The sequence below is a fragment of the Trachypithecus francoisi genome, unplaced genomic scaffold, assembly GCF_009764315.1.
Source record: "Trachypithecus francoisi isolate TF-2019V2 unplaced genomic scaffold, Tfra_2.0 Lachesis_group3, whole genome shotgun sequence".
NCBI classification, from domain to species: domain Eukaryota; kingdom Metazoa; phylum Chordata; class Mammalia; order Primates; family Cercopithecidae; genus Trachypithecus; species Trachypithecus francoisi.
In genome coordinates, this window is record NW_022681468.1 from 108,039,787 (window position 1) to 108,065,402 (window position 25,616).

The window sequence follows — 25,616 nt, forward strand, 5'->3', positions numbered from 1 at the left end:
TGGGCATAAGGAAATAAATCTCATTTACCTTGCCTATTTCTCCTGTCTTTCCTGTTGTTCCCAAAGCCCAGCATCCCAATGGCTCAGCTGGTGAATGGTGAGGGCTGTGTATTTACTCAACACTTTCTTGATGGATGGGGCCAACTGAGAACATCAAGGTCCCCTTCAGATGGAATTAACTCCAATGAAGATTTTGAGCAAACACTGTCCATTCTATGAATGCTGGCTTTGATTTACCTCAGTCGAGAATAAGGCCGTGCATGTGTTCTACATCTGGGCTGGCCTGGCCTGCACCCCAAATCCTAGCTGCATCCTGTGCACTCAAGGTCCCTAAGGAAATTGACTGGGAAGTGAGGCTGGGGAGGCCAAACCCATCCCTGTGGTGGGGGCACACTCAGCCATGGCTGAAGAAGCAAGTTAAAGAGAAGCAACTCAGAAGCTGGACCCAGGAGAGAATCTGAGCCCTGGTTTTGGGCAGATAGTCAGCCTCTGCTTCAGTCTCTAAAGTGGGAACAGTACTCTTTAACTGACCTACCTCACAGGAGGGTCATGAGAATCACAGCACCCAAGTGGCAAGAATGTCTGTGATCAACAACACATTTCTATGTTCTATTTTTGCTGTGAGTTTGGTACCTGTATATCAATGGGACGATTGCAGATTTTTCCTGGGTGAGCTTTCCAGAGGTCTGAAATTTTATCCCCACCTTTAGTCTGAGATACTTTATCATGATTGAACCACTCCGTCCACTCCACATCTAGGCAGAAAGCAAACAGCACAGTCAGACAGGAGGTTGCCTGTGAGGGCAAGTCACACTCAGTGTGTCTCCAAGCGTCCTCAGCACTATGGGAACTGAATATTATCTGTCTGTGGTTGCACCAGGCTGGGGCATGGATGGCTCTAATCAATCTGCCTACACTCCCACGTTTTAATTAAAAAATGAGTTTCTCTTAATGAGTTTCTTACTTTTATAAAAGCAATTTATATTCTCTGTTATTGCAAAAGCAAATAAACCAAGAGAAAAGAAAGAAAATCCGTCTGTAAACCCATTATCCAAGGACTGCAACTAGGATTGCTGCTTTCTGTAGTTCTTGAGTGTGGGCTATTTGAAGGGCAGATTCTAGTCCTATCTGCATTTCCTGTTCAGTGCCATTGCCTGCCACATCAAAGATATTCTGTGAACTAAGCTGAATGCCACAGACCCTAACTGAGGTGAAACTGAAATCTTAGCCAGAGGACAACATCCTTCTGGGCTATGGGCTAAAGTGGTTTGACTAATTAAAGACAATGTTTGGTTGCACATTTTTAGTTGATTCTGCAAAAATTAAAGTGGTCCTACTGGTACAAGAGATAAATCCTAGTTCTGCAAAAGACAGTGATTTCTGGTCTTCTATCCCACTCTTAGGGGTCACCAAATTGTCTGAAACTCCTCACCTTGAACCCACTCGCTGGACAAAGAAACATTGAAATATTCTCCATGCTCGGTCTGGAACAATTTGAATACCCGGGCAGCAGCAGAGCCTCGATGTCCTGTCAGAGAAACCAGACCCTTTAGGAGCTGGACAGACCCCCAAATTAAAAAAGCTATGATTCCAAGGCAAGGAAATCCCCCTACACACATGGACATTGACTCAGTTCTTTAAAATTTTTTTTTAAGTAGATAAAAGAAAATCAGGACATTCATTCACTTGGGAAGCAGATTATCATCCATTCTTTTGCTTCAGTTTTGACAGTTTAGTTTCAGCCTCCCAACAAATTCAGATTGTAGAACTCTAGCATGTCTCACGGTCTGAATTCTTCCTTGGCATTAGAACTGCAGCGCTTCCTGCAGCCTTTGCTGGGCAAAGGAGGCTACCACTGTGTCCTGAAACCCCATCTAAAGTGTTGTTTTAGCTCTTTTTAATTTTTACTTTGTATTTTTTATTTTTTTGAGACGGGGTCTCTCTCTGTCACCCAGGCTGGAGTGCAGTGGTGTGACCTCCTCCCAAGTAGCTGGGACTGCAGGCTCCCGCCACTATGCCTGGCTAATTTTTTTTTTTTTTTTTCGTATTTTTAGTAGAGATAGGGTTTTACCATATTGGCTAGGGTGGTCTCGAACTCCTGATCTCAAGTGATCCACCCGCCTCAGCCTTCCCAAATGCTGGGATTACAAGTGTGAACCACCACACCCGGCCTCGTTTTAGCTCTTAAAGTACCAACCCTGCTGGCTCTATCTCCATTCTTATCTTTTCTATGCCAATTCTAGGTTTTAGATTAAGTCAATGAAGATTTCCATGAAAAGGTAAATATTATCGCAAGTGATGGGTCTTTGGCCAGCATTGGCCTTTGCCACTTCCATGTAAGGTGGCCAGTTAAGCGGCTACTCACTCATCTAGGCATTGGGAGCTGGACAATCATGCTCAGAGAAAAGTGAGCTATTCAGAAATGCCCTGCACCTCTTGGTCAGAGAGACACTGGAGGGAATCAAGCCTCCAGCCAGCTATGTATTACCATGATATTCAATATGGTCTTCCACTGAAGAAGATGGATTTCCTTTCACAGTTAGAAAACTCCAAGGGTGTCTGAAAAAAAGAAACAAATAACAAAAAGTAAAGCTCTGCACAAGTCTGAACCTGCACAGGGTGTGGGGGGATGGAGCAGAGTTGAAGCAGCATCAGGTGGAAGAGGGTCCCTCCCTGCTGTTTGGGGGAAATTCATTCACTTGCTGGGCTTCTCTTCTCCAGAAGCAGCACCTTTCTTTGCAAGCACTCCTCTGGGCTTCCTCGCTCTCTGGCCTGCCTGATGTTTGCTCCCTGTGAGTCTCTTCAGCTCCATTCTGGCAGAAGATGGGAGTATGAATCACAAATAAACAAACAAGCCAACAGACCTACTATACCTCCCGCCAAGCTCAATTATGTCCTGAAGCAAGTGCTTGCATACCTTCAGGAAAACATGTTCCAAGAGAGAAAGGTTATTTCTCTCATGCTCAGCTCCCCTAGAGTTGAGCTTGAGGAAAATACCAGAGGCTAATGTGACTGACTACCCTAGCCATCTGCCTTGGGCCGTGGAAAGGAGAGAAATCTCTCTTCTTCTTAATGGGGAGGGAAGCAAAAAATGGTTTAAGGTTTTCAAAAATTGTACATCCATCTTTCCTCCATGAAAGCATGTGCTGCTTTAGGGCAGGAAGGTTTTCTTACCCCATTTTGTTTTAGGCATTTTGCATAATGCCTAACGCAGTAATGGGGTTCAGGACATGCTACCCCCCAAAATGGCAACTTGGCATATTGAATATTTCAAGCTCAAGGAATTTGTGAAATGGCAGGAAGGAGTTTCTGACTTTCCCCTGAAGCAGGTCTTAGACCTTTATGTGGGAGGGCCTTCCTTATTCTGAGAAAAAGATCATCCTTATCCCCAAACACAGAAGGAAGCCAAGAGGAAACTGAAGGAACAGAGACCTTGCTAAGTTTCCCCTGTTTACTGTGCGTAACTCAAGCCCCTTGTCCTACCACATTTTCCCACAGCTCTCCACTTCATCAAACCTCGTGTACAGACACTCAGGTTTAACTGTTTCTTTGGGTCCTTGTTTCCTTATGAAGGCTCCCGTGTTGTGTAAAACTTACTACATTTGTGTGCTTTTCTCCTGTTAATCAGTGATTTGTTGCAGGTGCTCCAGCCAAGACCTTAGAAGAGTAGAAGGAAAGAGGTTTTCCTTTCCTACAGTAGCCCTCTCTTACTATAAGCCATCAATCGATTTTGGTGCTGAATAGCTCTCATTATTCTTGTTTTGATCTCTTGTCTTGGAAAATGAGTCACTATTGAATGGTGTTTAACTGAGGTTGGGGATTTGACTGTCCACTTTCCTGCTTAAATCCTTCAGTAGTTCCCCATTGCCCTTTGGATAAAATCCAAGCTCCTTGGCACAGAATCGAAGGTCCTCTGCTCCCGCCCTCCTCCAGCCTCACCTCTCATCCCTTGCCCTCTCTCATATACTGCCACTGCCTGACCATCCCCACCTTCTTTGGGAGAGGCATACTTTTGCCCCTGGGCCTCCGAAGCTGCTGATCTCTCTATGGGAACTTTCTTGGTCTCATCCTCATGTGTTCATCTGCACTAAACTCCCTTGCCCGCTCTGTTGCTTTCTCATGCCCCGTCACCAATTTCCATTCATACCTTCCCCCGAGAGCTCAGGACACCTGGTCTAACCAAGTACCTCCCACCAGTATGTGTTCAATAATCATTTCCTGAATGTGTGAACAAATGAAGGGTCCAAGTTTCAGTTCTCCTACTGATTTTCGATGCTTTAAGTTTATCACTCAAAGAATGTCTCTATACAAATGAGGTGTGGACATGTAATTCCTGCCTACATATCTCCACTGCCCATGTGAACCGCCCTAGCAAAAGATGGCTAGTGCCCATCTTTCCAGTGGCTCTTGTTTATAAGGAGAAAATAGTTGTTAACATTTATGGAGTGTTTATTCTGTGCCAGACATAATGAAAAATATTTTGCTCATATTATCACATTTAATTGTCCCATAGTCCTTTGAGATAGCTGCTGGTATATCCTATTTTACAGACTCAGGACCAGGCAAAGAGAATGAGTCACTTGCCTGCAGTCACACCTCCTAGGAGGTGCAACCCAGACTCAAACTCAGGCCACTGGATGCCAGATCTTGGGCCCTTAGCCACTTTCGTCTTCTGCTGAGGCCCTAAGTAGTCAGCTTCCTGGTGTTTCTAACTCTCACTGTAAATTAATAAACTGGCCTTTTGGTTTATAAAACAACAGAATGGAAGTGCACTTAGTGTTTGATAACAAAGGAGACTTGCAATGCCAAGGTATCACTGTCATCTTTGGCTGCTTAAGTTTCCTGCTTGAGTTTCCCATCCAGAAGAAGTAGTCTCTGGGCTGTCGGAGAATGCACTCTGGAACCTGGAGCACTCCTCCCTTGCCCAGGGAATTTCTGCCCAGCCAGCAAAATTGCTTTGCTCCAAGCCCAAAAAAGTCTCTGGCTTCCCTCTGATCTTGCTCCTAGATGCGGGAAGCTGAAGTGGGGAGCATCATAATCTCTAAGCAGCCGTGGGACAGATAACCTCAACTTTCCACTGAGCTGAGATTTGATTCAACATGATGAAAAAGCATGCTTACCATGGACACCAGGAGGGGAACAACACACACTGGGGCCTGGCAGGGGCGGGGGCAGAGGGAGGGAGAGGATCAGGACAAATAGCTAATGGATGCTGGGCTTAATACCCCGGTGATGGGTTGATAGGTGCAGAAAACCATCACCGCACACGTTTACCTATGTAACAAACCTGCACATCCTGCACATGCATCCCAGAACTTTAAATTAAATTAAACTTTTTTTAAAAGATGTGTTTACTATGGGGCAAGTAGCATCCTCTTGGTGCCAATGTGTGTGCATGCCAATGTCAGGCATGATGCTGCACTCCAAGGCAAACAAAACACACACTAGAACATGTCAAAGGGCTGCTTCTCCTTGGGCATTTGCCTCAGCAGAAGCATTTCACATAATCTTTGAAAAACTATCTGCCAATCCCCAAGCCATGACATGATCCCTTTGCCAAAGAAAGGGAAAATGAATATTAGTTGTGCATTGGAGACATGGCTCTTACACACAGTAGATACTCACTTAGTATTTTGTTAGTGGCTGGCTGAATGAATGAGTTCATATAAACACAGAGCTTTTGTGTTTTTTGAGTGAACTATCCTTGTAAGAAAAAACAAGGTTTCTTTAAGAACAATTCCCAAATATGCCAAATGCAGATGTCAAATGCAAATGCCTGTATCTACCAGGTCATTTAGGATGGTACGGCTATGGGGAGGGGAGATGGGAAAGGTAAATTCTCAGTGGGATAGGGTGGCTTCAATATTCCAGAGCCCAGTGGAAGCCGAAGTGAGGGGCAGTACCTAAATCCAAGGTGCAGGAAGTGTTTGCTTCCCAATTTGGTCATTGCCTTCCTGGCCATGTCATCCAGATTTCGAGAACCTTCATCATTCACTGCAACAGAAAGGATCCTGCCATCCGGCACCGCGTTCAAATACTGGACCAGACGTTCACTCTCTTTCTTGGATCTATAGGTGTCAAACCTAAAAAGGGCAGAGAGAAGAGATCTGAATAGTCTTGACAGACGCCAAAACAGAGAACTCTAAGCACATGTCTGTGCTGCAACAACTAACATGCTATCCGATGATCCCAGGGCTACAATTCTTAAAGAAGGAAGCCTTTTCTTTAAAGAGCAAGCATGTTTCATTATTTTGCATACCATACAGGGATAGCCAAGAAGAAGGGTTATGACTTGACCATAATGTTCATTCGCTAAGTAAAATGCCAAAGAAATGATTGCAGCAGTGAAGACTTCAAGCTCCAGGATGTTGAGTGGGTCAAATACTTGAGGTCTAGGCCTTTTGATGTTCCCTTTTCATCCTGGAGGCAGAGGATCATGCCTCTTGCAAGAGCCTGACTTTAGGAGATAGTTCAGATAGCTAGGGCATTAGGAATTTATATCTCTGATCCAGACTAAAACACCAGTCCTAGAATTCTTGGAAATGACATGGAGACTATCCCAAATCCCTTCTCCCACCCCTAGAGCAGCTTGCAGAGAGTTACTTGCAGAGATCCAACTTAAAGTTTATTTATTGACCTGTTAATGATTCTTATGATAATGTATCTTAGAATCATTAAAATGTAATCTTGATTCACACAGTAGCAGTCATATAACATTTGAGTATTGTAAATGTTGTTGTATTATTTTCTCCTGTTTACTTTTTAAAAATTATTTTTACTTTATTAATTTAATAAATTTTTAATAAAGTAAATTAATTTAATAGTTTAATAAAGTAAACATTATTTTACTTTATTGTGGTAAGAACACTTACATTGAGATCCACCCTCTTAAAATTTTAAGTGTACCGTACAGTATCGTGCAATGTTAGACAGCAGATCTCTTATAAGAGCAAGAACTAATAATCTCCAAATTGACTGATAACCTACCCTCATGCACATAAAATATCCATGAAATACAAATCACACACAAAAATCTATACTCCTGGTGAGAATAATTTACAAAGCAAAGACACAATTTTGTAATGATTCAAACTCTTCCCCATGTAAGGATAAAGATTTTATGCAATTGCAGTGGAAATTCCTAAATAATATGTCTTGGAACTTAAGGAAAATAGTTCTAAAATGAATCTGGAAAAGTAATCTAAGGAGGTTTTTGGAAAAGAAAAACAATGTTGGTACCAGTGGTAGCTGGATAGCTGCTCCTGGGTCCTCACACTTGTTTCTAACTGTGGCACAATCTGGTCCAGTCCCACCTAAGCTCTCACCCTCTGCTGACCTTCCCCAGGAAGCTCCTGCTACAAGCCTAGTGCTTCTCAGTGACCACCTCACCCACCCACTCCTGTCTTCATCATTCCTTCCCACCTTTTCTCTACCTGATCAAACACCTACTACCTTTCAAGAGCTGACCTAAGTTCCTGCTTCTCTGAGTGACCTTCTCAGATGACTTATGCTTGCATTTACGTGTGTGTGTGTGTGTGTGTGTGTGTGCGCGCGTGTGTGCTTATTAATATCTTTACTCATACACATTCATCTGTCAGATTATTGAGATCTCCAACACATACTTTAAGCAAAAGATATTCGGAACAAACAGACATTCTGTCCTTGCCGTCTCCACAGCATCTGTCCAGATCACTTCTCATTAACAGATCGGTAAATAAACTTTAAGTTGGATCTCTGCAAGTAACAGTGTTGTACTTAAGAAACAGCACCAAAAAGATCAGCACACAATTGAAGAGGCCATCCTCTCTAGTATGAAGGCAGGGGCTCCCTGACATACTTTGTGTCAATCAAGGCGTCAGCTGTTTCCTGTGGGCTCAACCTTGCTCAGTCTCAGGGCAAGGCAAATGGCTGTCACTAGGCAGCCCATGGAGGAAATACAGGCACACCTGGGTTTGAATCCCATCTCCTACACTTTCCATCCTTGTGACTGAGTAAATTTAGCCCGTGAGCCTCAGTGCTTTCATGTGTATAAGGTGGATAATAACAGAACCTGCCTCACAGAATTTTGATGAAGATTGAAGCATATTTGACAGGTAAAGTGATGAACAGTGTTTTGTGGGGAGAAAGTCCAGTGACTATTAAAGGCACTAATGTTTACCAGCAATGTTGGGTGTCTGTGAGCACCAGCAGGCACTTCAGCTCCTGCCCACCCTGTCCCTGACCACAGCTGGCTCCTGCTGCCTTCATGGTGACACCCACAGCTTGGGCCCTGTTCTTGAGGAATGCCTGTCCCCCTCCCCCAGCAGCCCCAGGATAGCTCTGTCTCTGCTTGTCTACCACACCTCTGTCCTTCCCTCTGAAGGGCCAGGATGAGAGCCCCTGGGATTGCAGGGCAGGTCCAGCCTTGGCAGAATCTGCCAGCTTACACCTGCCCATGCTGCCTTCCAAACATCTCACAGGTACATCCACTAACCGTCATTCCTTTTGGGTCTCACCACTGCCATGTCTTGCCTAGACCACAGCAGAAGCTTCCTAACCCCCTGCACCGTGTTTGCTTTTGCCTCCACAATTAAAACCATTCTCCACATGGCAGCCAGAAAGTTCTTTTAAATCAGCTCACGCTCTTCTTAATGCCTTTCAGTGACTTTGCATCCCACTTAGAAGAAAACCCACCTCCTTACCGTGGCCTCCGAGGTCCTGTCCCATCCCCATCTGTAACTCCCAAGTGACTGTGTGCTGCTCTTGCGCCACTCGCAGTGCTCCCACCACTCTAATGGCCTTTCCTTCATTTGAGAATGTCATGCCCTTTCATACCTCTGGCCTTCTGCACTTGTTCTCTCTCTTGAACACTCTTTCCCTGACATAGCCTCACCCTTCATTTCTCAGCTCACATGTTGCGTCCTTACACTGCCCTTCCCTGACCACCCTATCCAAAGTGGTCTTCCCTAGTTACACTCTAGCATCTCTGTCTTTTTTTCCCACTTACTACCAATTATCACAATCTGAAACTACGTTATGTATACGTATGTGTGTATGCTTGCTCCTCTTCAATACAGCATCATTGGGCCAACACCTGGGGAAGGACAGAACTCCTTGAAGGCAGGGATTTCCGTCTGTTTCATTCATGCTGTTCTCCCAACACCTAGAGCAGTACCTGGCCAGGAAGCACACTCAATAAGTGTACTTTGAATGAATGAGTATAAGTTTAAGTGAAGGCAAACCTTACCGGTCAGAATGGATGACTGTGCCTGATTTGGGGTCGATGACGTGAACAATAACTCCACGGTGGCCCCAGCTCCTTTCAAAAAAATAGCCTCCTTCTGCCATGCCACCTGGGTGAAGGGTCTTGTTCAGAAAAGTCCAGGAGAGCTTTTTCTGTCCATGCAACTCAAGAGTGCCTCCTCTACCGACCCCAATGTACTTCAGACCATAGTAAGGATCTGGCTGGATACCTTCATCAGCCCTGCAAGAGAAAACAGCTCCCCAAAGTTGGCTGACACATCTCTTTTACTGGATACTGAACCCAGAGGGAACCTAGGAGTCACAGCTCAGCTCCCTGACTCCCCACCATAGCCACCATAGAGCCAGTTACACTTTTATCACCTAAGGTCAGTAAAAATAACACTAGCGGCAGGGCATGGTGGGTCATGCCTGTAATCCCAGCACGTTGAGAGGCCGAGGCGGGCAGATCACTTGAGGTCAGGAGTTCAAGACCAGCCTGGCCAACGTGGTGAAACTCCATCTTTTCTAAAAATATAAGAATCAGCCAGGTGTGGTGGAACATGCCTGTAGTTCCAGCTGTTTGGGAGGCTGAGGCACCAGAATTGCTTGAACCAGGAAGCAGAGGTTGTGGTGAGTTGAGATCATGCCACTGCCCTCCAGCCTGGGCCACAGAGCAAGACTCCATCTCAAAGCAACAACAATAACAACAAAAACATTAGCAACCCAATCTTCCTAAGCCAGACCAAAATAAAGCCCTCAGGGCCAAGCAGAAGTGCCAATTATTAGTTCACAGGTTGGCACGTCTTCCATTCAGTTTAAGTGTTTTGTATTTTGGTCCATATCAGATGCGGAATCACCTGGACATGAACTGCATATCCTTGTGCATTCCTGGCTCTCACTTCTTAGCACTCCCAATTGTTTAAAGAGGGAACACAGCCAGGGGGCAAGTACCACTTGGAATTTTCCTGTATCTTGTCCATCGTAGCCTATTATATAAACACTTGCAGAGCCTCCCTGAACATGATATGATTGGAAGGTAGCTGAAAGGCTGGCAGTTTATACTCTAAAACAAGTATAGCATCCAGGCCACTATAAATAACATGCCTCATGGACTTCAGCTCTCCCAAATCACCATGTCTGTCTTGTTCATGATCCCCATCTGGCAGGACAGAATGATTCCTATCTTACAGGCAAGTCTTGCCCTCTTGCCTCTCTCTCTGTCTTGGAAAGCCTCCCTCTTGTCAGATCCACGGGTGGCATTTGATCTGTAGGAGTGGTCTACGCACCTTCCATACAAAATGATGGTGAAATTGCCCTGGAAAGGGCAGAGGGCACTCCCAGCATGCAGCTCTCCTCCGTTGTCAATCAGGATGTGCCGGGTTCGCAAAACAATTGGCTCATTGTGGTCTTTAATGACTAGCTTGCCTGAAGAGGTAGCATTGGGGGAGGTTTTAATAACACAATGTTAAGGGTAAGGTTATATCAGAGCCAAGGGCAGACTCCCTAAGCACCCCCCATCTCACTGGGACAGGCAAAAAGGCACATCTTCCAAACATTTCTCTGCTTGGTGTACTTACAAGTACAGTCATCCCTCAGTATCTGAAGGGAATTGGTTCCAGCACCTCCCACAGATACCAAACTCCATGAATGCTCCAGTCCCTGGTTCAAATGGCATAGTATTTGCATATTTGCATCTAACCTATGCATATCCTCCCATATACTTGAAATCATATCTAGATTGCTTATAATACCTCATTCAGTGTAAATACTGTATAAATCACGATTAAACTGTATTTTTAGGAAATAATGACAAGAAAAAAGTCTGTACATGTTCGGTACAGGTGCAAATTTTCTGGAATATTTTCAATCTGGGATTGGTTGAATTCATGAGCAGAACCCACAGATACAGAGGGCTGGCTGTAATTCCTTTTCTATGCTCTCTGCTTTACAATGTGTAAATAATGTCTGTCTGCTGAAATGCCATCACTGCATGTACTGCATTCAATGACCAGGCCTCTAAAGGTAAGACAAGCAGAATTACTCAAAACACCAATAAGGAGTTTCCTCTATAAATGCTCCTTTCACTAAGATTGGACCTCCGACAAGCCATTCCTAACAGCTCAGAACTGACGGTTATCTCAGACAACCAAATGCCAACATGAACCCAAAGCATGTGATGTTTATTCTGTCCATCTGAGCTCATGGCAACCTGCATCCTATCTGCTAAGTTGTGGGGCAGTGGAGGGAAGAGGGAGCAGCAGAGAGAGATAGGCTTACCTCCCTCTGAGATGTGGATGGAATAGACTGTGGCAGAAGAGGTGAGCAGCAGTGTCTTGCCCTGGCCGATATGCACATGGTAGTCTTGGTCATGGCCAGGGTTCCAGGGTTGCAACTCAGGGCTCTGGTCAGGGCACCCAGCAGCCACTGCCAAGGACAGAGAGATGTCACTGCTCCCATCTACCAACCTCACCAAGCAAGAATGCTACAGGCCAAAAGGGGGACTCCCATGCATCTTTAAGGCCCCTGCCTCTTCTCTGTTAGAGCTAAAAGAAAGACCTTAGAGAGCTGAGAAACCTCCTGACATAGGAGGCTGGAACCTTGGGGACCAGTCATATATTTTGCATGAATTCATCACATATCTGTGGATAAGTCACTTCCCTTTTCTGGGTTCAGTTTCCCCATTTACAAAATAAAGGGTAGATAGATGGCTTCTCAGGACATTCCAAGCTCTGAAGTTATGCGATGATTTACCCAGACTACTCAGATTCCAAGATATTCTGTCTTCTGGAAAGCAACATTTGAATAGCTAATAAAGCTCTTTCCCTTTCTGCATGAGAATTAGACCTTTGGTTAATTTTCTAGCTCTGTTCCCCTGGAAACCTGAGAAAGACAATATTATATAAATTGTTACCTAGCAGCATTGTTTATAACAAAGTGACCCCTGATTGGTGAATGTCATCTAAACTGGGAGAAACTATAGTTTATATTTATATGTGGTGGAGATGTCACACTGTAGGCTTCCCTGAGTGCAGTGACTCTTATAATGGGACATTTTGCAAGAACCCTGAAAGTTACATCTATGGAGTTGCTACTGGCTCCAGTGGGGCATGAGGCTTCTAAGACACAGTGGTTTCCACACTTGTCCAATTACAGTCTTATTTCCTTTCACCTGAGCTGTCACCTGGAGAACCAAAGACAACAGCTTCTGGATGGCTGTCTGGAAGGCTGCCAGGACCACTCCCATGGAAGAGAGGAGCCTGATGCTGCTCTGATGGCATCTGTGTTTCCCATTCTATATTTTCCAAAGGAGTCTGATGACCAGTGTGACATGTGGTCACCTAATGAGTCTGATATGTTTAGTTGAGTCTAAAAAGACCTGGGGTGGGTATTGCAGAGACACTTCTCCCTGACCTCTGTAGAAGCACAGGAAGAAGTCTCTATGTTCACATGGCTAACAAGGCTTGAGTGAGGAGGACTGGTGCTGTCACAGAGACTGGAACAATCTCCATCAATAGCACGGAAAATTCAGAGGCAAACAGGTGGGAAGAGACAATGGACAAAACAAGATGAGAATGAACTGGCTCCGAGAACAAGCCCCGGTGCCCTTTTTTTTTCTGTGACCAGAAGGGTGTGAAGTATGAAACAGTAGCTTTCAAAATAACCCGGGGTGGTGGTGAGGAGGCGGGAAGCTGACGTGCAGGTAAGCTCATGGCAGGGCAAGGTTTCAGATGAGAAACTCTGGGGCAGGTACTGGAAGGAATGGAAGCAAGCTCACAGGTCAGGCCCTGAAGAAGGGAGTCTAGGAGAAGCTGTGTCTCTCAAGCAAAGAGGATGCCACAAACCCTGGGAGGAACTCTGGCTTCAGTGCATGATATGATGGTTGTGTCCCCACCCAAATCTCAACCTGAATTGTAGTTCTCACAATTCCCATGTGTTTTGAGAGGGACCCAGTGGGATATAATTGAATCACAGGGGTGGTTTTCTCCATACTGTTCTCATGGTAGTGAATACATCTCAGGAAATCTGATGGTTTTATCAGGGGAATCACCTTTTACTTCATTCTCATTTCCTCTTGTCTGCTGCCGTGTAAGATGTACCTTTCGCCTTCTACCATGATTGTGAGGCCTTCCTACTCATGTGGAACTGTGAGTCCATTAAACCTCTTTCTCTTTATAAATTACCCAGCCTCGGGTATGTCTTTATCAGCAGCATGAAAACAGAGTAATACAATGCAATTACTGGCATGTCAGTTCTAAATGCTCCTTGATTTTTATTCAGCTATCTCCAGAGTAAGAGTGTCTGTCCCATACTTACATATGTCAAGGAAAACTCGAAGGAAGTTCCCCCTTCATCTGCACTCAGCAGCACCAGATACAGACCCCACACCCACACTGAGTTGTCCTTTTTGCCCATCCAAAGGCAGCTACTGGCCCTTCTATTCTGTCCAAAGCGGAGTGTAGGCACTCAGTGTCCACTGCCTGGATCTCATCCTCATCCCCACTTCCAGCCCCATAACAACCCTCCTCTATGCTCCCTCTGCCTTGCTGTTAGCCCTAGCACAGACTTTGGATCTCTTTCATTAAGAAAAGAATTTCACATTTTTTAGAGTTTCACCAAAGTAGCTCTTCCAGCTATTGTAAATATCAAGGGGCTCAAGCAGTGGCAACAAAAGGAAAAAATTTGGGAAGACGTGGGTTTGCTCATCAGTGGACTTTCCATTTTAATGTAAAAGCAGAGTTGCCAGCAGTGGGGTGGGCTCTCTGCAGTGATACTGAGCAGCCAAGAATGGTCTTGAGGGCTGGGCTGCGAAACCCGCTGCTGGTTTTATCTCCAGACAGGGTCAGGTGCTTGGCTGGCTTCCAGTAGAGGCCAGTCAGAGGCCCTGGGCTGCCTTCCATCAAGTCCTGGACAAGAGTGTCAGGCTCCAAGGTGGTGAATTCCCAGCCATGTGGTGAACATATGTGGCCAGCTGAGGATCCCAGTGGTCCAGGGAAGGAGCCATGAGTATGCTGGAAGGAGCCATTGCAACTCCACTGGACAAAGCCTTGCAGCCTTGTAGTCCACATCTGCCAGGACAATCCTGACTGTCCTTTTCACTCTCCAAGTGCAGGAGTTTGCATAGACTTTGCATCTGGATTTGAAATTGGTCAGTCTGACCTGTGTGACCACACATCCCAGCTCTCCAGAAGCTCTGACACCACTGCTAAAGCACAGCAGTTGCAAGATTGGCCTTGAATGGACACTCCTTTTTTGGAGCTGGACATTTTCCTCTCAGTGAAGGCCAGTGTTAGTGGCTTTTCATTTGTATGAATCAGAAAGTGTCTAAAGAGGGTCAGGGCTTTCGCTGAACTATCACCATGGCAACCACCCTCACTTTCCCAGGAGAGGCCACTAGAAGCGGGATTGAGAGGGAATGCAAGCCCGACCTACTTGGAGCATGAATAGCAAGGGTTGGCTTCTACATCCCTCTGACATCAGAGAAAAGCACAGGCCAGAGGGAACCAGAGGCTCAGCCCCTTTCCACATGGCTGATATGCAAACAGCAAGAGAGGTGCCAGGATGTGGGAAGAAATAATCAAAGGAAGTACCTGAAGGCACCTCTCCAAGGTGGATCACCTTTAAGGTAAGTCACCCTAAAAGATAAATCCAAACCCAGTTCCTGGCACAGAGTCAATGCTCACTCTGTGTTTGTTAATTTAATAAATGAAAGAAGGATAAATGAATGAATTCAGGTAATATAGCCAGTTATTGCCTGGAAAGTTAAAATAAGGACTATTGGCTGGGCATGGTGGCTCACACCTGTAATCTCAGCACATTGGGAAACCCAGGCTGGAGGATCCCTTGAGCCTAGGAGTTCGAGACTAGCCTGGACAACATAGTGGGACTGTCTCTACTAAAAACTTCTAAAAATAGTCAGGCATAGTGGTGTGCATCTGTGGTCCCAGCTACTAGGGAGGCTGAGATGAGAGCATCTTTTGAGCCCAGGAGGTAGAGGTTGCAGTGAACCGTGATCATATCACTGCATTCCAGCTTAGGCAACAGAGTGAGACCCTGTCTCAAAGAAAAAAAAAAAAAAAAAAAGCTACTTGCTATGTCCCCTAAGGATCAGAAAGATTCTTCAAGAAATCACAGTGAAGGAATTTCACTAGTTATTAATTATTTTCTTCTATCAATGGGTAGAGAAAAACAAAATATAAATTTGATGTAAGGTTCTTTATTCTTACAGAAAAGCATCCAACTCAATGGACATAAAAATAGCATTAATAAAAGAGTAATCAATGGTGATTATAATATTGCAGCACTAAACCCCCATCTGAAATTTAAAAATTGTCCCTGTCTCGGCCGGGCGCGGTGGCGCAAGCCTGTAATCCCAGCACTTTGGGAGGCCGAGACGGGCGGATCACGAGGTCAGGAGATCGAGACCATCCTGGCTAACACGGTGAAACCCCGTCTCTACTAAAAAATACAAAAAACTAGCCAGGCGAGGTGGCGGGCGCCTGTAGTCCCAGCTACTCGGGAGGCTGAGGCAGGAGAATGGCGTAAACCCAGGAGGCAGAGCTTGCAGTGAGCTGAGATCCGGCCACTGCACTCCAGCCTGGGCGACAGAGCAAGACTCCGTCTCAAAAAAAAAAAAAAAAAAAAAAAAAAATTGTCCCTGTCTCTCACTGTCTTCTGTCCCAAGTTTGGATGATCTGATCGGTGTTTCCTGTAGCCTAGGGAAACTTACCTTACACTTCTAGATGTTAACTGAAAATCACTTGAAGAAAACGTTGACAATGTTGAGATAGAAAAATAGATCTAAACCTGGCTTAGAGCATCACAGCTGAAAAGTACTTTAATGTACCTAGATCCTAAGATACCAAAGCAGGAAGGGAGCATTGAGACCAGGTGGTCCAGACAGAGTTGGAAAGATATCTCTCAGATATGTGGGGTTTTATTTTTTTTTTTCAGCCTCTTAGAGTGGTTTTTACATTTTGAATTCATTGGTAACATTTAAAAACTAGGGAGATTTTACATAAAGCTCTAGATTTCTGGTTTCTCTGAAAAATTCAGATCCTGCAAAAGGGGATCCACCTTCCCACAGTAGCAATTGGCTAGAACTGAGAAAAGTGTTTCCCTGCCTGGTCAGCTTCACTCATTTGTATCAGGTACCTGGCTCCTGTAGGCACTGAGTTTGCAACCCCTGATTCTAGTCCAATCCCTTCATTTTGTGGATGATGAAGCCCAGGATGAAACGTGTTGGGGACCAAGGAGTTTAGTGAGGTGGGGCCAAAGCCCAGGCACCCTGACCCACTCCTATGGCTCCTTCTCCTGGCTCCCCCAACAGCAGCCTTGCTCCAGTGAGGGGCCGTGCCTTCCATGCCGAGATACAGAGGTCCATCTGTTTGCAGTGCTCACCTGTGGATGTGGCCCCAGGGAAGCAGGTCAGAGTAAGCCAGCTGATTGTCAGCATAGCCTTGAAGGAGAAGTCCTGCCTCCCAGCAGCTCCCATCCTGGCAGCGTGCTCCCTGAAAGAGAAGCACACAGAGTCAGACATGCAGCCTTGGCAGGCTGGAATCAGTACACAGGGCTGACACGGAGACAGGCAGTGCCAGAATGTGCACACTCCAGCCAGCCCACACTCCAGTGCAGCGTCCTCACCAGTGGCTTCCCCAGCTGCCACAACTCAAGGCTGGGCAGACTGGGGCATAAAAACCCTACCGTTGTCCTGCCTGTGTCCTGCAGCTCAGAGACCGAATGATAGATGTAATTTCATCCTTTGCACTCAAAACTCCCTCCCCTCCAGAATGAAGCTTTTTTCTTAAGTTAAGAAACAGAGCAGAACAAAAATACTCCAACTAAACATGAGCTGGGTATTAGATTCCACCAACTTGCTGTGTGATCTCAGATGATCTGTTTAATCTCTCTGGATCTCAGTTTTCTAACCTTTAAAATGGGGGTGTGGACTGGATGATTTCTAACCTTTACATTATCAGTCTATGCTTCTAATCCAGCCTTGGATATTAGTATTGAAAACATAAATATAGATGCCTGCATGTTATAAACCCTCTTCTTATCTATCTAGGAGGAAGATGTGGCAAAGATAGCTAATTGTCCCCAATATTCATTTTCTTCTCCTTCCTCAGTAACAGAATCCCTGGTTTTTATCTGAGCACATGGCTACCTAGAATAAAGATTACATTCCTTAGTCTCCCTTGCATTAGTTGTGGCCTTGGAATTCAGCTCTGGCCAATATAGCAGAAGTATAGTGTCTGAATTCCAGGAAACTCCCTTGAAGGAAGGACAGAGAGACTTTCTTCTCTCCCTTCTCCTTCCTGCTAGCTGGAAGGAAGATATGGTGGCTGGGTTTTCAGCAGCTATCTTGGGTCATATAGTAGCAGCCATGCATGCACTGAGGATGCCAATGCAAGCAGAGAGAAAACTTAGGTCCCGACCCTGTGTAGAATGAAAATAGCCCTAGATGATGGACTCATTTTATTGAGAGAGAATTAAGCTATTTTATTTTATTTTATTTTATTTTAAAGACAGAGTTTTGCTCTGTCACCCAGGCTAGAGTGTAGTGGCAGGATCTCGGCTCACTGCAACCTCCACCTCCTGGATTCAAGCAATTCTCTTGCCTCGGCCTCACCAGTAGCTGGGATTGCAAGCGTGCACCACCACACCTGGCTAATTTTTGTATTTTTAGTAGAAACAGCATTTCACTATGTTGGCCAGGTTGGTCTCAAACTCTTGATTTCAAGTGATCCAAAAGTGTTGGGATTACAGGTGTAAGCCACCATCTCTGGCCTGAATTAAACTTCTAGTTTATTAAACTTTGATTTTATTTAAGCCACTGTTACTTTTTTCCCTTTTACTCATATAGAAGTTTACTATGGGAATCTGTCTAGGTAAACTTCAAGACAGGAACTTAATAAAGGAAACGATGTGAGATTTCCTTTTCAGGCTATAATATCACTTGGAGAGATGTCTTTGTTCAAGTCCTCTGTAGCACACACAGAGAACACAGATGAGCTTTGGGGGTGGCCAGCTGCAGCTTCTATGTCATCTCCCCAATTCCTCCTATGACTATGACTGTAGTGCCCAGGAACAAACAGATACTCTCCCACACTGAGAAAAGGGCCAAAATCTATCTCACCCAGCCCAGGTTCCTCCCTTTGAACAAGCTCAGTAAAAAATCTGATCACTCCTGACCTTTCGGTTCAAAGTGAAGCTCTTTGTGCGAGTTCAGTGAGTTGGGACAGCCAAGGGGTCTGAAAGGAGAACACTGGGCCCTCTGCCTGGTACCTCCCACACAGGTGTGCTTGGGAGGCTGGGGGAGGGAGGAAACGATACTCCCAGAATCAATGCTGGCCGTGTCCTCTTAACAGCCACCCTGCCTGACCCAAGCCTGCTCTGTGGAGAACAACAGGGCCCATTCTAGTCGCTTCAGCCAGATTGCTGAAGTCACGCATCACAGCATGTGGGAATGGCTCCTTTCCCATGGCCCCCAGAAGAGGAGTGCTCCATTTTATGCTCCTTGTAATAGAAAGAAGGGGACCCCAGGAATAGCAGCATTTTATGGTCCTCAGAGAAAAGCCAGAACCCTGGTTTCAGATCTCCACCAGTTTAGAAAAACCAAAGGTATTAATAGTTTGCTGTCTGCTGCCAAAGGGCCCCAAATCATCATGGCTTCAGAAGAGCCCTTCCTTGGTAAAGGAAGATGACAGACAGCAAGGTTGGAGGCGGCAGGGTATAGGGGGTAGGCTGGGTGGGGGTATCCCTCCTGCCCTAACTTGTTGGGTGACCCTCATTAAGACATTTCTTTCTGTGGACCTCAGACTTCCCAGGTACCAAGTGGGGAGGTTGGTGACATGGACATTGAAGCTCTGATGTCTTCTAATTATATCACAGGTGATTTCAAAGACCAAAAAAGAGTCACTTTCTGGATAAATGCAAAAATAATTCCACATAGGGGAATAATGCTCAACCCCCTTTTCCTAACATTTGTGAGACCTTCTGCTATGTCTCAGAGCCAGCTCTCTAAGCCACTGGGGGCAGAGAGATTGCCCTGCCCAAAGAGGCTAATCCCACATTGCTGAGCAAGGGGTCATCCATGCTTTCTTGCCCCTGAGTGGCTTCCAGTGCCTGAAGACACATGTCCAGAGAAACATTCTGTTGAAGTGAATCCTAAAAGATTCTCAAATTTCTCTTGGGAATTCTTTCACCAAGGGAGGACAGGATTCTCCATTGGCCATTAAAAGCTTTCTGGCAACAAGAACTGGGATTCCTCTTCTTAGCTGGCAAGATAGTCTTGAAACAGTTCCCAGCTGTTGAAGGCCTCAGAAGAGCGCACATTAGCTAACAATGCTGGAAGTCTCTGCAGGAAGCTGTTAGCTGGAGACTGGTTGACCGCTGTCCTCACTGGGTTAGAGGGCTGCCCAGAGATCGAGCCATGAGGACCTGAGCTGGCCTGTCCCTTCAAGGGTGCAGCAAACTCCTTCAGCAGAGTCTGTGCAGAAGAAAATGCAGGCACCCGTTTCCAAAAGCCAGCATTTTGGGATACTCCACAAGTCTTCACAATAACAAGCTAAAATTTTCCAGAAGCTCGTCTGCCCCCAGATCCAACTGCTACTCAGTCCCCGTGGTTGCTGGGCCTCACTGGGTCAAGAGATACAAGAGCAAAAGCAGGGGCAGGAGGCGTTGCTTGCTGGCGTCGCTCTCTGCTTCTCCTCACTGCCATTGCTCACCAGGCACCTGAGTCTCTGCTCTCCCTTCAGGTAGCCCTAGCCCCAGCTGCACCGGAGTCCAGGGCTTGTTACCTGCAGAGCAAGGGGAGACAGGGGAAGAGGAACCAAGTGTTACAGGAGCCTCCAGAGAGGCTGCAGAGCAGTGGCACTCCCATGGCATCCTCAACCTTATGGGGATGAGGATTCCTGCTGTCCAGAGAGGCTACGGAAGCTAGGATCTTTTCTAGGGATTATGGAAGAAGAGGGAGCAGGAGGTAAGAGGAAGGGCCAGTTTAAGCTGTGAGGCAGGAGGCGAGATGAGACCTGCAGGGTGACCTGGAAGTTCCTGAGATAAGACAGCAGAGGGACAGCCATCCCCATCCCTACCCACACTGCATGAGGTGATTCTTACTTTAGGCCAACCTAGGCAAGTTTCAGCTCAGTGACTAGCAGGACAGTGGGGTAGCCAAGAGCAGGGGCTCCAGAGTCTTCAATCCCAGCTCACATGGAGGGTGCCATCTGGCCACTTGTACCCCATTTAAAAGTCTGTAACGCTGAGATGATGCACTGTAAATTCCAGGGTCAACGTGAGAATCAAAAGAGGCACTGTGCCCCGTGGTCAGTGCTCAAGCCATGAGGGCTCTTGGCATCAAGGACAGTCTGTGGCATGAGAGAAGAGATGGGAGATGGGACCTGAAAACCTGGGTTTGAATTCCAACCCTGGCTCTCATCAGCTGTGTGACCTCCGGCAGCCCATTCAATCTCTCTGTGCCTTATCATTGTGAACATGGGAATAACACTACTGATAACCAGGAGTTATTGTTGTGAGGGTCAACTGAGATTTGCTAACTTGAAAAATGTCAACTCATATATATCACTGGTCTCGGGAGTAGGAGTTTTGGGAGGTACAGAGAGGAATCGGATGTGAATCCTGCCTCTCGAGTATCTTACTGGCAAGAGGAGAGAGAGGCAAGTACACAAGGAACTACACTCCCAAATGGCAAGCTGCTATCTTCTTAGGCAAAGGAAGATAAAGAGATGGTACCATTGACAGGATAGCACAATCTAGACAGTCACTGCTTCACTTAGCAAAGTTCAAGGGAAATATTTTACTTGAGCCTAATGACTCTGAACACTTCCCTTAAAATGACATATGAGAATATAGGTCACTTTTTCTCCTGTTGAGAGGTGGCGGGCTTTGGAATCAACCACACCCTTGTGAATTCTCTTGGGCACAGTTTTGTTTATGCTTATATGTCACTTAATGGTTATATATCTGTTACGGGCTGAACTGTGCACTCCCCAAATTCATATGTGGAAATGCTATCCCCCAATACCTCAGAATGTGACTGTATTTGGAGACAGGACCTTTAAAGACGTAACTAAGGTAAAATGAGGTCATATGGGCGGGGTCCTAATCCAGTATGACCGGTGTCCTCATAGGAAGAGGAGACTGGGATGCAGACACAGAGGAGAGACCACGTAAAGAGACAGGGAGAAGACAGCCACCTGCGTGCCAAGGAGAGAGGTGGTTTCAGAAGAAACCAACCCTCCTGACACCTCGATCTCAGACTTCTAGCCTCTAGAACTGTGAGCAAATACATTTCTGCTGCTGAATTCACCCAGTCCATGCTACTTTGTTATGGCAGCCCTAGCAAACTAATACAGCATCCTTGAGTAAATTACCTAGCTTTTCTGAAGCTCACAGGTTTCTCATCTGTCATAATAACGGTAATAATTGAAGCAAACACTACCAGAGTCCTGTTAGGTGCAAGGCGCCTTTATGCACTTTTCATATATTGACTCATTTACTACCTCAAAGCAATACTCTGAGCTGGGTATCATTATTATCTCTAGTTTATGGATGGGGAAACTGAGGCACAAAGTATATAACTTGCCCAAGGTCACACAGGAAGTAGATGACAAATTTCAAAGCCTGCCTTTCTTCTCCAGAAGTTGTGCTTCTAAGGATTCAATCATTTGCAGCATAATCTCAGGATCTCAGAATATAGGCGCTGGTAGGCATATGAGAGATTATATAGTCAGCACTTCTCAAACTTCGGTGTGCACCTATGTTTCCCCAGGAAACTTGCTAAGAAATGCAGATTCTGATTCTGTAGGTCTTTCGAAGAAATGCAGATTCTGATTCTGTAAGTCTTGCTGAGAAATGCAGATTCTGATTCTGTAGGTCTGGAGTCGGGGCTGAGGTTCTGCCGAGGGTCACAGAACTAGTAGGTGGCTTAGTCAGAATTTGAAACCAGGTGGTCTGGCTCCAGAACCCACATTCTATAAAATGGGAACAATAACACCACTCCCTGCTTATCTCTCACCCAGGTTTACTGGGAAGAGTAAATGCTTGATTTGAGCCATTTCTCTGCCCTGGTAGACAAAATAATGATCTTGAAATAAAGCCTGGGTGAGCTTGGGGGAAGGTGGACAAGAATCTCCCTCCAGCTCTCTTGTGGTCAGGGAAGCTTTTACGTTTCCCCCTTCCTTTGTGACCTAGTCACATGTTCATGGATTCTTAAATTCATGCCATGACTCCTGGAGGACTGGATCACCTGCACAGGGTCCACTAAGATTCTTTTCTGACTAAGGACCCAAAAGTCTATCTTTGTGGACACCAGAAATCATGGAAACAGGAAAGCAGAGCTCAGAGATCTTGCTCCCACAGGACAGAAATCTTCCCTGACAAATTGTGATGCAGAAACCCTTCTCTGACATTGCCCAATAAGAACCCTGTCTTCCTCTCCTGGGTCAGGTAAGGGGCAGCCAAACACCGCCTCCCGCCCCACTGTCTCCGTCTGCCACTTGTTCCTCCCCAGGCCCAGCTCTCCCCTGACAGAGAAATGCATCTCTCTGGTCACCTGGTCCTGACACAGTATCCCTAGAGAGAAGAAAGAAGTGGGAGACAGAACAATCCAAGCACCCCTCTGGATCACAGATAAACACAGGAAGAGTTCCAAGCCTGGGGAACTCCCAGCAGCCCTGAGCTCCTTCCTGCCAGCCCTTTCTCAGAGGGGTTGCCATCAGCACAGTCTCCTGAGACAGGATGTGTGGGGCTGCTGTGCAGGGGCCCCAGGGACAGGGCACCCCAGTCTGCATCCTTGGAGAGAAGCACTTAGAAAACCCTTTGCTTCTGCAGATTGGGGCATCCCAGGGTGCTGCAAGAAACATGTTTCTCTGGCATGAGTTACTTTTACCTTTTGAAAACACACGTGCCCAGACCTCTCCCATTGCTGCAAAGACCAAAAACCCCAGAGGCCCTCCAAAGCCTGGTCTCTCTTCCAGAAACTGTGCTTCTAATTCCTAAAAATAAAACAACTTGCAGTTTAGCTTCAGGCTCACAGAAGGTAGGAGCTGAAATAAGACACCTATTCCAGCACGCACTTTCTTATGCCTATCAATGTTAGGGAGGGAACTTGTTAAAATGCAGATTCTGATAGGGCAGGTCTGGGGTAGGGTCTGATTCTGCGTTTCTAACAAGCTTCCAGGGGAGGCTGTTGCTGCTGGTTGGTGGACCATATTTTAAGCAGCAAGGATCTAGTTCACCCCCACCCTCCCCATTTTACAGATTTGCAAACTGAGGCCCACAGAGTAGAAGAGAATTGCTCCTGTTGATTAGGAGCAGCTAAATGGAAACCTGATCCAGTATCTGATAGGGGAATTACTGTCTGAACTCAAGTTATGGGACACATGTCATTTCGGTCACTCTGCTTGCTTGGGAGGAAGGGTGAGAGAAGGGAAGACTAGGCCCATTTATTCCTACTGTTTCTATTGAGACAACACTTCAAAGCAATATTTGGATAGTAAACACATGCCTTGGGTACCTTTTATTTATGTACCCATAGAGTCTTTTTTTTTAGACAGAGTTTTGCTCTTGTTGCCCAGGCTGGAGTGCAATGGTACGATCTCAGCTCACTGCAACCTCTGCCTCCCAGGTTCATGCCATTCTCCTGCCTCAGCCTCCTATGTAGCTGGGATTACAGGCATGTGCCACCACACCTGGCTTATTTTATTTATTTATTTTTGAGATGGAGTCTCGCTCTGTCATCCAGGCTGGAGTGCAGTGGCGCCATCTCAGCTCACTGCAACCTCTGCCTCCTGGGTTCAAGCAGTTCTCTGCCTCAGCCTCCCTAGTAGCTGGGATTATAGGTGCCCGCCACCACGCCTGGCTGATTTTTTTTTGTATTTTTAGTAGAGACTGGGTTTCACCATGTTGGTCAGGCTGATCTTGAACTCCTGACCTCAAGGGATCCACCCGCCTTGGATTCCCAAACTGCTGGGATTACAGACGTAAGCCAACCTGCCCAGCCAAGAGTCTTGAATTGTCTTTTCCCCAAAAAACATTGATATGGGAAATTTCCAATAGGGAATCACCTACAAAGCCAAAGAGGAGAGATGCTACAGTTCCCTGTGATAACAGAAATTCACCTTCACGGACTCACCCTATCCCCAAGCATGGCAGAGTGAATCCCGTTTGATCCTGCTGTGCCATCAAGTCCAAATCCCTCCTCACCCCACCAATCAGCTGTCGGGGAGGGATGGGAAAGGTAACTCTGAAACTATTTCACATCCTCCTATTCATTCAGCTCACATCGCTACCCCATGGGCGGCCACTGCGCTGGTGCTGGGGGCAAAGGAAAGTAAGATCCCCACCCTTAAGGATCCCCCAGTCCCATCCCCCTGTGCAACAGGCACTGAAATCTAAATAATGCACGTGACCCTCCCAGCAAACCAGATATGTCCTAAAGAAAAGTCAATCTGTAGTTACTCACTTGAGATGAAACATAAGAGTAAATAATTTAGCCACAATGATAAATCTGGCAGGGTGTCCAAACTTTTGGTTTTCCTGGGCCATATTGGAAGAAAAATTGTCTTGGGCCACACATAAAATACACTAACAGTAGCTGATGAGCTTAAAAAAAAAAAAAAAGGCTGTGCATAATTTTCATGATATCCACCATTACACATAAGCAAAAAAGTCCTCACGTTCAAAGGGTTGGACACAGCTGCATGCTGTCCAGTACGGTAGCCATGAATCACATGTGACTATATAAATGTAAATTTAATTATAATTAGATAAAATTTAAAATGTAGTTCCTTGGCTGGGGGTGGTGGCTCACGCCTCTAATCCCAGCCCTTTGGGAGGCTGAGGCTGGTGGGTCACGAGGTCAAGTGATAGAGACCATCCTGGCCAGCATGGTGAAACCCCGTCTCTACTAAAAATACAAACAGCTGGGCGTGGTGGCGCAAGCCTGTAGACCCAGCTACTCAGGAGGCTGAGGCAAGAGAATCGCTTGAACCCGGCAGGTGGAGTTTGCAGTGAGTCAAGATTGCACCACTGCACTCCAGCCTGGGTGACAGAGCGAGACTCTGTCTCAAAAAAATAAAAAATAAAAATAAAAAATGTAGTTCCTCAGTTGCACTAGGTACATTTCAAGTGCTCCATAGCTTGTATATGGTTAGGGGCTACTATATTGGACATCACAGGCTGAGGACACATTTATCACTGTAGAGACTTCTGTGGAACAGCTCTGAGCCTCACTACTCAGAGTGGTGTAGTTAGGTCCACACTAGAGCTACAATTCAGTTCAGAGCGACAGTTCTCATGGTGGTATTCCCTGAACAGCAGCATCACACTACCTGTTAGAAACAGATTCTCAGTGCCACTCCAGACCTACTGAC

The 25,616-nt window shown here is 46.0% G+C and overlaps 1 protein-coding gene across 2 annotated transcripts in view; it reads right to left on the reverse strand.

The window, feature by feature from the left end:
• The window catches only part of CEMIP (cell migration inducing hyaluronidase 1), a 172,544-nt gene that overhangs the window by 62,203 nt on the left and 84,725 nt on the right, over positions 1-25,616 (reverse strand). Inside the window, exons 1-8 of one of the 2 annotated variants that reach the window (XM_033189217.1) lie at positions 16,621-17,764; positions 11,500-11,646; positions 10,509-10,647; positions 9,227-9,463; positions 5,904-6,083; positions 2,489-2,559; positions 1,433-1,528; positions 634-755 (exon numbers count right to left, since the gene is read on the reverse strand). In XM_033189217.1, the coding sequence (XP_033045108.1) occupies positions 634-755; positions 1,433-1,528; positions 2,489-2,559; positions 5,904-6,083; positions 9,227-9,463; positions 10,509-10,647; positions 11,500-11,646; positions 16,621-16,759 (1,131 nt within the window). In that variant the 5' untranslated portion in view covers positions 16,760-17,764. Of the gene's footprint in view, positions 1-633; positions 756-1,432; positions 1,529-2,488; positions 2,560-5,903; positions 6,084-9,226; positions 9,464-10,508; positions 10,648-11,499; positions 11,647-16,620; positions 17,765-25,616 lie in introns of those variants that run through there. The other variant, XM_033189218.1, reaches the window with a different exon arrangement.